A 13025-nucleotide genomic window follows, 5' to 3' on the forward strand; every position below is an offset into this window, starting at 1 on the left:
GGAGGGATTGGCAAAAATATTTCGCGAAGTCAAGAACACAATATCCATGCAGGAGATCCTTCCGTACAACTCAAAAAGTAAAAACTGCAGAAAACCGGAATTTCTAAACAAAAGTTTCCATGATGCTTTAATTTTTTAAAAAAGGAAAAAGGGGAAAGCGAGATTAAAACAAAACAGACCGAAGGATGGAAATAAGCTTAATGCCACTTCGTTAAAATTCACTACCACCACGTCTCAATACTGACAACCACTGTTGGGAAGCACCACCAAGTGAGGTCAGTGACTAACCTGCCACGGCCAACTCGCCACGGCCAACTCGGCTGCAGGACAAGGGTCACATTAACCTCAAAGAGAATCATGAAAGAAAGGACGCCAAAAAGGAGGGACAGAATGAACTGCGAACGATAAAAATTAAAACAATTTCAAAACTTCTTTTTAAAAAACGTAGTTGCATTTTTGAATTCTTCCGTGGCAAGTCGCCCGTGGCCAGTTTCCCATTCGGCCCCAAGCGCTCTTAATCCTACTCTGACATAACATCCTTCATTAAGTGAGGAGAGAAAACTCAAGAGGGCAGGAGCCATTATTCAATCAAGGTGGAGATCTGCTAAGCGTATTATACTGTTTTGAGTTGGAATACTTGGATCGAAATGTGTCACTTTTTTTTTTAAAAAAAATATCGACTTAAGGAGGCGGTGTGCAGGATTATTACCGTTTCCAGTTTCTTTTGTTTTGAATGCTCGACCCGCGTAACAAAGGACGCACGTCCATGCGTAATTGCGGACACGCATATTTTTCAAGCACCATATTTCTACACCGTGAAGAAGTTAAGGCGGTTAGCAGTTCTATTGAAAAACGAAGCAGAGGAAGTCGGCCGCTTGGGCGTGTTCCTCAAGAAATATAATTGCCAAAAAAAAAAAAAAAAAAAAAACTGGATTGATATATTACAACTTTAAAAAATATATATATAAACATCTGATCTAGCCAGAGTTTGAGGGGGAAATGATCTCTTGTAAATGCACAGTCAGTTATAATACATATTTTAAAAATAATATCATGAGTCTTCTTTAGAAGTCTTCGACTATTCGATCACTTTTGGGGGTCAAACGGAGCTTTTTATCTATAAATATTAACACTATTTTTCTTTAATCGAAAGAAAACATTCTCATGACATTTTATAGCATAACTTATGAAGCCAAAGCACAAATCTTTAAAAAGCATTTAGCATTATAATATACACTCAAGCAAAAGCAGTCCTCTATAAGTTGCTGATGCACTTAGCCTAAAACTAATTTCACTCTTTAATTCATTCTTTTGTTCCAATATGTTATCAGCTGCGCTAGGATAAATTATTCAAGTTAACCTCTATTTTTCTGAATTCCCCCGTCCCGTCACCCCCCCGTCCTCCCCCCCAAAAAGGAACCAAAACATAGACATAAAAATTGAAATCCCAGTTAGTTTTGCATGATTTGGATTGTTAAGAAATGTCTTGGAACTAGTTTCTAAGAGCGTAGGCAGGATTTTATTGGCAATCGTATTCCTCCCTATGTAAAATTATTATTAGAGATCATGAGTTGGCTGCTATTTAAGGATTTAGGACTACAGGCGCATAAGAAGGGACCATTTTATTCTACTTGGGCAAGAAGGCTCAAACAGCATCTAGAATTTAATAACCACTTCAAAAGATCAAGTCTCCGCTGTTAACTCTTAGGGTCTGGTTGCTAAACATCTGTTTATTTTTCTAAAGGGATTCTGGCTTTACGAAGAAGATAATGCTTATTAGATGGCGATGCTCTTCAATTTGTGATGCAGCCCACCCTTATGGTTAATTAGCGCACGCAAACGCACACAAGCGCAACCCACAAGCCCTTTGTTTCTTGATAGAAAAGAACCCGAGAGAAACTAACGAAGATCTTAATAGATTGGATCACCCATTTCTAAGATGCTCTCCCAACTTCACAAGTTCAAGGAAGCATTATGCACATCAGAAGCATCTGTTATTGCTGTTGAGGGTAGCACAAGATTTCATGTAATCACAGAAAGCACATAAATAAAAATTCAAGTTATCTCTTGTCTTAAAACATGTAGACAGTAATCAAATCTCTTTAATTATGGGATATATATATATACACTATATTGCCAAAAGTATTTGCTCCCCCATCCACATAATCAGAAGCAGTTGTGAGCAAATACTTTTGGCAATATAGTGCATAAGCTGGTCTTGTTGTATTCAGGTCTTTTCCTGTGTATGATTGAGATTGTCTTGGCAACGTTTCGGCGAGGTATGAAAACCAACTCCAGCTAGAATTCATCCAGTGGCCATATTGGACTAGTCGGAAGTTGGCCAAATAAAACATGCTATTTTGTCCATTTATTTCTCCATCCCATTCCTATATCTACAACAGAACCCCAAGTCTCCGTCTGAAAAACAAGAACTTTCTCAAGACGTGCCTTCTTCAGACCAAGACCCTGTAAATAGGGGGAAATATGATTTTTCTTTCCACATGCTTTATGCAAAGCCCTTTCCTGGATGAATCTCTGGATTCAATTCCCAAAAGGGGTTCAGAAGTGAGAACAATGAATCTGTCAACCACTCTTTTAAAGCAAGGATGCCTTGGTTATGGGTAGCTGCAGAAGGCCAGCGTTGACGTCCTCTCAAGAAAAAGATGTGCCTGCTTTAAAGAATTGCCAACAAGTGTTATGTTCATATTTTTAGCTGCTCCAAAGTAGCTTTTCCAAATTATTTCTAGAGCACCGCATTGTCCTAATTAACACAGATCCAATTAATAATTAGTTCCCAATAAAGTAATCCTTTTTACTGCCACCTACAACCTTCAAGGAGCTACATCTAAACACAGAGACTGACTTGTCTAAATCCATACCTATATTTTATGGGGGAATTAAACCAGTTTCTCGTCTCACTGAAAAATTCAGCCTACTCAATACCAGTACGATTCATTAAGAATTTGAACAACGAACATAAAACATTTACAACTTTAGTTATTTGGAATAACTTCTATTTGTCCTGTGGTGAGTATAAGACTATGAGGATTATGTCTGCTTGATAGAGTCATAACGTCCCGAAGAAAACAAAAATATTAAGAGAGGTTTCTTTGAAATATACCCACTTGTCCTCTATGTAAGAAACACATCCTGAGTTATTACTCATGTGGAAGGATGTCCTTGGGATAAAGAACATTCCTCAAGTTGAATAAATGGAGTAGATACACATTAGCAGAAGATCAAATACTTCCAAACACATAACTGATGGAACTGCAGCAGTGGTTCAATAGAAATGGGCTCTAAGACGGTTCTTTATGCTTCATTCTTCACCTGTCAAGTTTTTTTAAAATTTTAATACACCACACACAATTTGGTAAGTGCCTTCCGTGTGGTCTAAAATCCAAGCATGGATTTGTGTAGGTGTGAGAGGTCTGTCCTTGCTTCGGTGTGATTTTAAATAAACGCTTCGGCCCTGGCAGGAACACATCAGCTCTTTCCTACTACCTAAAACAGCCACGGACACATTTGAGAAGCTTCCTGGGTGCTTTAAGGAGTCAATTCATTAAAGCAGCCCTAAAAACTCTTCCTCCAGGGTCATTTGAGGATGAGCAAAGGATGCTACACTCACATGAGTTCCAAAGCACTATTCTCCGAACCGATTTAGAATCACCCCCCAAAAAACCCAAGAATTGAAGCATGTATTTGCGTTACGGAAGATCTATGCTGCCTCTGTGTACAGATTTTTTATTAAATTATTATAGATCCTACTGTTATTTAGCGAAGATCAATCAACACTAATGGTTGGTGTCAGGCCAACCTCTCCACCGCTCTCCCCCCACCCACAAGAAAGCAACTGATCACAAAACGAGAAGAAAATACCTCTTCCTCCTACAGAAGGATTGCTATTGGGAATTCAATATATCATATTTTTCGGAGTATAAGACACACTTCCCCCCCCCCCCCAAAAAAAAGAGAGTGAAAATTTGGGTGTGTCTTATACTCCAAATGTAGCACTGCCCACCTGCCAGCCCCCATCTTTGGCTTCCGTGCGTCGCGTTGTAGACCTGTTCCAGGCTGCAGGGATTGCCATAGATCACCGCCCCTTCCATGGCTTGCATTTTTGGCCTCTGCGCCTTGAGTTTCCAGCTTTTCTCAAACACTCTGTTTGAGAACCGTTCAAGGCTGCGAGGATCGCCAGGGCACATCGCCGCCAATCGATGCCTCCGCACGCCATGTTTTTGGCTTCTTCGTGTTGCGTTTTTGGCGGCAATGTGCTTTGGTGATCCCCGCAGCCTTGAACGGGTCTCGAACTGAGTGTTTGGAGGCTGAAAACGCCAGGCACTGAGGCCACAAATGGCAACTGCTGCCTTGTCTGACCACTTCCGTGCTTTGCCTGCTTTACTCCCTGGCGCACCTTCCGATGACCAGTGTTTTTGGAGCTGCGTATTAGCCCCCATGCGCGCTTGCGCTCACAACCAGCGAACTGTGCTGAAGCTGACCAGGCTGTTGGCTAAGGACGCTAGCCATATGAATACCGATGGATGCTGGTAGGCAGAGGTGGATTTTTTTTGCTTACTTTCCTCCCCAAAAACTAAGCAATTTATACTCTGAAAAATAGGGTAAGCACCTTGTCCATCTCAGAAAAGAAAACACAAATATATCTTAGGAACATTTAACACGCTACTGCGGCAAGGGAAATGAAAAGTTTCTCTCTCTCACTGGGTGACATAAATTGAAAATTACTTTGAAATGCAAATACAAGAGCTGCCTGCAAGACTTTCCCCCCCAGAATTAAGCAGCGCGTCAATTATTTTTGCTCCAAAAGTCCCTACAGAGCCAAAATTCATATTGGATGTTCCATTATTTGTGAACTTTCCTCTGTATGCCAAGAGGAGGCGGGGGGATGATAGCCCAATGGAAGGAAGAGCGATTCAATCAGCTCCTTCATTGAAGCAAATAGAGAAACTAGAGGGAGCTTTTATGTTATGTATCTCTGGGTAAGGATGGGTAAGGACACCTACATTCTTTTCCTTGAAGCATCATCGGCTTTCATGACTTAAAACACTAAAGGAAAAGCAAAATACAAATAAAAAATTACAACAGCACGTACAGATTAAGTGAGCCAGCAAGGATACCTCAATGTCTCTAAATGCAAGTGTGAACGTTTTAAGAGACAAATAAAAATATAATAATGCAATCGTTGCACCGAGAAGGCGCATGCACACAGAGGGGCAGCCCTTATCCACCAACTAAGTCAGTGAGAAGCACCTGATGACTGATTGTCTCATGGGAGACCAATGAAATTATTCTGCCGTTTCTCGGGTGATTTTGTTCCTGCCACATCGTCTATTACAATGTCATGATTGAAGAAGGAAACAAAACTAATAAGCTCAGAAGTCTGCAGGCAGCTAACCTACTCAAGGAGACATCTGGATGAGGAAACCACTCCATGTTGATGTTAACACCTGGAGACCATCTGAAGGGATCCTATCGTGTTTCCCCAAAAATAAGACAAGATCTTATTTTCTTTTGACTCCTCCTGAAATAAGCGCTTGGCCTTTATTTTCGGGGAGGTCTTATTATTTTTGAGGTGCAGGAGGCGGCGAGTGTGGTCACCTCATGGCTGTTGTGGTGTTGCAATATTTTCAGGGGAGGGATTATTTTAGCGCATGCGCTCAAAAGCCCGATGGCGCTTATTATCAGGGGAAGTCTTATTTTCAGGGAAACAGGGTAAGACAGGGTCTTATTTTTTTTGACCCCCGAAATAAACACTTGGCCTTATTTTTGGGGAGGTCTCATTAATTTGAGGTGCCGGAGGCGGCGAGCGGGGTCACCTCATGGCTGCCGCTGTGTTGCAATATTTTCAGGGAAGAGATTATTTTAGCACATGTGCTCAAAAGCTCTATTGGGCTTATTATCCAGGAAGGTCTTATTTGGGGGGAAAACAGGGTATAAAAATACAAGGGCAGCAGGGAAAAAAGAAGAAGGAAAAAAAAAACAGATGTGAGGGCATTTCTGCGTTTCAGCACCCGTTGTATCTTAGATAATCCTAGTTCTCAAGTATATTGTTTGTAATAACATGAATGTGGTTGTTAAACATCTCACATCTTTGATTTGCTACATTATATACAAGGTACCACCCACCCACCCGCCCTTTCAAAACATAAATTAAACATTAAAAACCAACTGGGAGGGGGAGGAAGGAGGGAACAAAGCATACCGGGACATCCTCATGGGGGCATATTTCAGTATCAATCACGAATTTCATGCACATTTGGCCTGCGTGGGGGTGGGAGGGGTGGGGAGAGATCAAAAGCAATCCAGGTCCTGCGCACAACAGAGAAAACTGTAAACATTTTATAGCTGCCTTTTAAGATCTTGTGTATTGTGCAAAAAGTTATTATGAGAAGTAAGGAAGTTCATGGCAGACCATGTTTTTAAAAAAAATCTTGGTAAGAAGGTGCTGCTTCTATAACACTCACATACACACACACAAAGGGGAGGGGAGAGGAAAAAGAAAGCAACAAGGAGCGACTTCGTAAGCACAAGTCCTGTGACCAACTCAAAGGTTTAGTGTGATTTTTTTTTTTTAAAAAAAAAGCATTTCTGCAGGAAATAGGATGTGCAAAGAAGACTTTCATAGCCTGCATTGGCCAGAAAGCAGAAGTCTCCAAACACATGAAAACCATATGAAAAAGCACCAGGAGGAGGTGAGGGTTTGGGACTCAACGGTTTCCCTCCCCCACAATTTGCTTAGCAGATTTTCTGGCGTGAAATCCCTGCAGTTAAAAAGCCTTGGAAGTCCTGACCTCGCTCTGCAGGTTTTTCTCCTCCGCTGCCCACACCGCCAATACCCCGCCACCGCCGCTGCTGCACCCGCTGTGTCGAGGTCAATAATTCCATCCCATGAGATGGCTAACCCTGGCTTTCTCGGTCATTTTCCGTACCCTGCCCGACCTGGAAGTGCCAAGGTTCAGGGGATCCTCGGTGTGCACGAAAGTGTCATTGTCCGAATCGTCGTTGTACAAAACGGTCCGCCGGCCTTCGTTCCGGGTTTTAATCCGGGGAGGGCGGCCGAACCGCCCGCCAAAGCCGTTCTCGTTGAAGCGGCCGCCGAAAAGGTTCTCGAACTCGTCCTCAGCCATGCGGGGGCGCTTGGCCCGCGAGGCTCCTCTCCCTCGGCCTCGTCTTCCTCCTCGGCCTCCTCTTCGTCCCTGGCCACATCCTCTTCCTCCCCGGCCCCCTCGGCCCCCTCGGTTCCACCGCCCCCACCGGCCCCAGCGCCCTCGCCTTCCGGTCCCCCTGCCCTGCCAATTTTTTCTCCTCCTGCTGGGGAGGTTCCTTCGCATTTTCCTTTTCGGCTTCACTTGTACGGACTTGCTGTAGTCGTGGTCTCTGTCGATGTAGTCTTGATCTGTCCTAGAGCTGGATTCCGAATCTGAGTCGGAGCCAGCTCTGCTTTCGGAACTGGAGCCCGAATGGGAGTCTCCGCTTTCGGACGATAAACCGGGCTTATCTTTCGGTTCCCTCTTCTCTTGGCTGCCCTCGTCCTCCTCTTCGGAGGCACTGGAAATCTTTCTTTTGACTCCCGTCCGAGATTCCTTCCCGTCCCCGTTCGTCAGAGGCTTTTCAGAAGGCTGATCTAGAGAGATCGACGCACATGTGAATACTAACACCGAGTTCTCACCAGCAAGTAGCACGTTGGTGAGAAAAACCCCAAACTAGGCGAACAATTTTACTTAATAAGTTCACTAACTGGTAAATCACAAGTTGCCTGAATACATCATCCCACAATGTATATTGGGGTAGAGAAAAACTAACCCAAAATATCTCTGCAACAGTGGAATGCTGCATTTTGTATAGGAATGCAACGTGATGCAACCATTGCAGGTCATCTCACATGCTTAGCATTGACGTAGCATGCCATTTCTAGACTCATATTCTTGGGGCTGCTGTTGTGGGCCCGCCAGTCGGACAGTGAGTCGGACAGTGAGGAGGTCGGGGAGGAAAATGGGCCAGTTCTGGAGGCTGGGGAAAACTCAGACAAGGGCTCTGCATCAGAGGCAGAGAGGAGGCCAAGGCCGTCTGGCAGTTCTCAGCTGCCTTTGGAGCTAGGCAGCAGTGAGGCACAAGGAACAGCTGGAGCCTGTTCCCAGTGTGCACATGCACAGAGCTGCCAGAAGAAAAGAACAGCTAAGAAATCAGGGTCGACATGGGAGTAAGGCCACAGGTGGACAATGAATGGTCCCTCCCATAGGAAATAAAAGAGGAGCAAAAGGGGAGTGAGCTTTTGCAGGAAACCATTTGTTCGTTCATTCGTTTCAGGAGTGTGAAGATCTGTCTGTGAATCTCAGAGACTCTGTGCCGTCTTCTCTTGCACAGCACTGCGTTTGGAAAATGTTTACATGGCAGCTCTCCAAGCTAGATAAGGTCTGCGGTCATAACTTCACCTTTGAAAGACTGCTGAATGTGAAGGAGAGGAATTCACATTTGTTTAATATAAGGGCTTTTGTCAGGACCAGGAATCTGCTTTGTGCTTTTTGAGGAAGCCTAGGTCAGAACAGCTGCTTCAGTGCTGATCGAAGAGGGAAGAGTCCTTGCTAATTTTGCTCTTCTCCAGCCCCAGAGACAACTGAGTCCCCCATAAGCTACAACATTATTAAAGCAAAAAGAAACAAAGGAGAGGGAGGGAAAAACCACAATTCACTTCGAATTTAGGGCACTGTTTCTCAACTTTGGCAGCTTACAAGATGTGCGAACTTCAACGCCCAGAATTCCCCAGCCAGCAGCATACAGAACTTAAAGCATGTTGCTTGGGGAATCGTGGAGCTGAAGTCCACACATCTTAAGGTTGCTAAGGCCGAGAGGCACCGATTCGTAAGAGTTTGTGTGGCAAGGTTAATCAACAAAAGGAAAATCCATTTATACGGAAGGGGGAAGGAAGGGACAAGCTTTGATTTCTGCAGTTACCTACCTTGTTTCACAGGTGTGGATCTATTTCTCACTGGCTTATTTTTTCCTGCTTCGACATCGTTCCCGCTACGATTATGGCTGCTGCTGGAGCCAGATGAAGAGGGCTGCCTTTCCATCTCTTCGGCAGTAGCTGAACCAGGGGGCTCCTCTGTATCTGAAACTTAAGAGCCGTGGTGGCGCAGTGGTTAGAATGCGGTACTGCAGGAGACTTCTGCTGACTGCTGCCGGCTGCCAGCAGTTCGATCCTGACTGGCTCATGGTTGACTTCCATCCTTCCGAGGTCGATGAGGACCTCAATTGTTGGGGGGGGGGGGGGGAGGGCAATAGGCTGACTCTGTAAACCACTTAGAAAGGTCTGTAAAGCGAGATATAAGGGCTATTGCTATTAGGCAGATGCTCCGCAATGGACCCATTTGGGGAAAAATATCAAATAAAAATGAAACTCCTAAATCCTAGAGAGAAAGGGTTTTTTTTTTTCCACAGCAAAAGCCATTTGCAGGGGCCACTCTATACTGTTCAAGGCAGAGAACTCTTTGATGCTTAAACATAAGCCTGCAACCGATTATTGATTTGGTAACTTTTTTCTTTACCTTTACCTTTAAAATTTCTTCTAATTATAGCTAAAGTAAAGGTAAAAATTCCTCTTGCACATATGTGCTAGTCGTTCCTGACTCTAGAGGGCGGTGCTCATCTCCGTTTCAAAGCTGAAGAGCCAGCACTGTCCGAAGATGTCTCTGTGGTCATATGGCCAGCGTGACTAAACACCGAAGGCACACGGAACGCTGTTACCTTCCCACCAAAGGTGGTCCCTATTTTTCTACTTGCATTTTTTTACGAGCTTTTGAACTGCTCGGTTAGCAGAAGCTGGGACAAGTCACGGGAGCTCACTCAGTTATGTGGCGTTAGGGATTCGAACTGGCGACCTTTCTGATCGACAAGCTCAGCGTCTTAGCCACTGAGCCACCGCGTCAGGTACAATTACAGGCAGCCCTCATTTAATGACTGGTTGTTTTACAACCGTTCATTCTTACAATGGCCACAGAATGAGAGTTTCACGGCCCTTAAAACATCCCTGGTCATTATCAAAAGGTTGCATTGTCTCCCCTCAGTAATGTAAGTACATGTTGGGTGTGTCATTTTTATAATCAGTTTTACGATTTGTGAATTTTGCTGAGTTTAGGTATATATATATATATATTAGCTCTCATCAGCTAGCCATACCCTTACTGGGATTTGAACCTGGGCATACCAGGGGTTGTAACACAAATACATATATATATATAACTCTCCAAATATCAGTTATTAGAGTAACACAGAGCATCCTTGAAAATAAGATGTTATTTACGTCAGGCCTGGAAGCCATGTTTTACATTGGGCCTTCAGATTCATTCAATGCTGTGGAAAAGTGGGAGAGGGGATGATATGGCATATGGGAGATATATAGTCTAAATAACATTCTTTTCTCAGAGAGTCAAGGACATCTTGCCCTGCACCTGGAGTGGTGTGACTGGGAGGCATCTCCAGTTGGGACGGAGCCTGATTGGACCTTGTGATGGACAAGTGGGTGCTGGGCAGGGACTTGGCCTTTCCTTTGGGTGGGGAAAACCTAGACACTTTCAGATTCGGGTTTTCCCAGATGTGCCAATGTGACATCTCTAATAAAACGGAACTTTGAGGAAACTCAAGAACTCCCGTGAGCTCCCGTGACTTGTCCCAGCTTCTTCTTTCGTTGGGGGCGTTACTTGGAACCCTGACATTAACCCGAATCTTTTTTTTTCTGACCTGAACTGAATCACGCTTGCTGGAGTAAAAGTTTATGGCACAAGCCACTTGAAACATGTTTTTTAATTCATTAAGGTTCTCTGCCCTCCAGAGTCCCTTGCCAAAGATGGGTGGACTGTACAAATTGATTGATTGATTGAATATATGAACCAACTAATCCTACTTACCATGAGATGAAACTGAAGAGTTAGTCCTAGTTAAAGGCAGTGAGGTATTCAAGTTTGTTTTAGGCTGCATCTTCAGTTGTTTTTGTTTTCCTTTTGGGCTAAAGGCATGGAAGAAGGAAAACAAATTGAACACAGAAACCTGGTTAATTATAGAGAGCTTTCTACAGAGTTTTTTTGTCCCCAGTTAAGACACTGTTCTGGCCCTTTTTTTCCTTTTTCCACCTTACAAAGTCTGGCGTAAATCTGATCTACAGATCTTATTCTCTGCTAGATCTTTCGTTGCATGATGCATTGCAGGGTCTTTAAAAACTGCTTTCTCCTTTCCCTTCTAAAATCTTCCCATTGATTTCCTTGTGGGTGCAAAGGGCTACAGAGTGAGCAGTACAGTGGATTGATGGCCACAATTAAGAAAGGAGGAGGACACTGAATAGAATAGAAGAAGGATAGAATAAGATAAGAAGAGTAGAGTAGAACAGAACAGGAATAAGAAGAGCAGAGTAGGAATAAGAAGGATAGGATAGGGTAGGATAATAGAAGAAGGGTAGGATAGGATAAGATAAGAAAAATAGAGTAGAGTAGAGTAGAACAGAACAGGAATAAGAAGAGCAGAGCAGAGCAGAGTAGGAAAAGTAGAGTAGAGTAGAGTAGAGTAGAGTAGAGTAGAGTAGAGCAGAACAGGAATAAGAAGAGTAGAGTAGGAATAAGAAGGATAGGATAGGATAAGATAAGAAAAGAAGAGTAGAGTAGAGTAGAGTAGAGTAGAGTAGAGTAGAACAGAACAGGAATAAAAAGAGCAGAGCAGAGCAGGAATAAGGGGGATAGGATAGGATAGGAAAAGTAGAGTAGAGTAGAACAGAACAGAACAGGAATAAGAAGAGTAGAGTAGAGTAGGAACAATAATAATAGGGTAGGGTAGGATAGAGTAGAGTAGAGTAGAACATAACATAACATAACATGAATAATAGAGTAGGCTAGGCTAGGCCAGAATAGAAAAGAACAAAATAGAACAGAACACTTTATTTGGTCAAGTGTGATTAGAGACACAAAAAATGTGTCTCTGGTGCTGAAGACCTCAGTATACATGCAAAACAACAGAGTAATCATCATCATCATCATCATGATACCCATAAGAAAGGTTAGTAGAGAAGATGAGAAGGAGAGTAATAACATAAGCACTATTTCACCTGCAACAAACCCATCTTCCTTACCTTGGCGCTCTGCTACTAGAAGAAGAACCGCTGCTGCTGCTTCTGAGCCGTTTTCGGTACCGTAGTCGCGGCCGTCGTCTCTTCTGACACTGCACAGCTGACTTGTACTCGGAAATGATGGTTTTGATGTGGTTTTCGAATAAGGCAGAGAGTCGGAGTGTCATGCTATAGATCTATGGAAGGAAGGAAAGAAGGAAGATTTGCATTAAAGAGTGATGTGGACCAGAAAGTTTGCCAACCTTATATTGCTTGCTTGTTACTCATGTTCCAGGAGAAGCTAATTCCTCAAGGTGTTTTCAGTAGGATGAAAAATTTTAATAATATGCAACCAAACAAAAAAGGAATCTTTTTTTAAACCAATTTCATTGTATTTATTTTGTACAATGACAACAAAGACTATACTATTTTAGCTAGAATGCCTGATATTGACAATGCCTTTTTTCAGACTTATTACAGGTAATCCTCGTCTTGTAACGCCGAATAGGACCAAGATTTCTATTGTAAAGCAAACTAACAGATTAACAGAGTTGGAGGGGGCCTTGCAGGTCATCTAGTCCAACCCCCCCCCCCAAAAAAAAAGCAGGAGACCCTACACCATTTCTGACAGATGGCAGTCCAGCCTCTTCTTGAAAGTGAAGCTCCCACAACTTCTGAAGGCAACTTCTGTTCCATGGGTTGATTGTTCTGTTAGAAAATCTCTCATTTCTAAGTTGAATCTGAGGTGCTTTGGAGAATAGCTCGAGCCCCTCCTCTCTGGCAGCCCCTCAAATATTGGAACATTGCTATCATGTCTTCCCTGGTCCTTTTCTTCACTAGACTAGCCATGCCCAGTTCCTGTAACCGTTCATCATGTGTTTTAGCCTCCAGTCCCCTAATCATCCTGGTTGCTCTTCTC

General features: G+C 43.3%; 1 protein-coding gene across 2 annotated transcripts in view; it reads right to left on the bottom strand.

Annotated features, from left to right (window-relative positions):
* BRWD3 (bromodomain and WD repeat domain containing 3) overlaps nt 1–13025 on the bottom strand; it is a 68586-nt gene continuing 55561 nt past the window's right edge. For both annotated transcript variants that reach the window (XM_081964071.1, XM_081964070.1), the window contains exons 37-40: nt 12131–12303; nt 10923–11020; nt 8975–9133; nt 1–7642 (exon numbers count right to left, since the gene is read on the bottom strand). In XM_081964071.1, the coding sequence (XP_081820197.1) occupies nt 6891–7642; nt 8975–9133; nt 10923–11020; nt 12131–12303 (1182 nt within the window). In that variant the 3' untranslated portion in view covers nt 1–6890. The remainder of the gene's footprint in view (nt 7643–8974; nt 9134–10922; nt 11021–12130; nt 12304–13025) is intronic.

The sequence above is a fragment of the Natrix helvetica genome, assembly GCF_964273705.1.
Source record: "Natrix helvetica genome assembly, chromosome: 11".
Taxonomy (NCBI): domain Eukaryota; kingdom Metazoa; phylum Chordata; class Lepidosauria; order Squamata; family Natricidae; genus Natrix; species Natrix helvetica.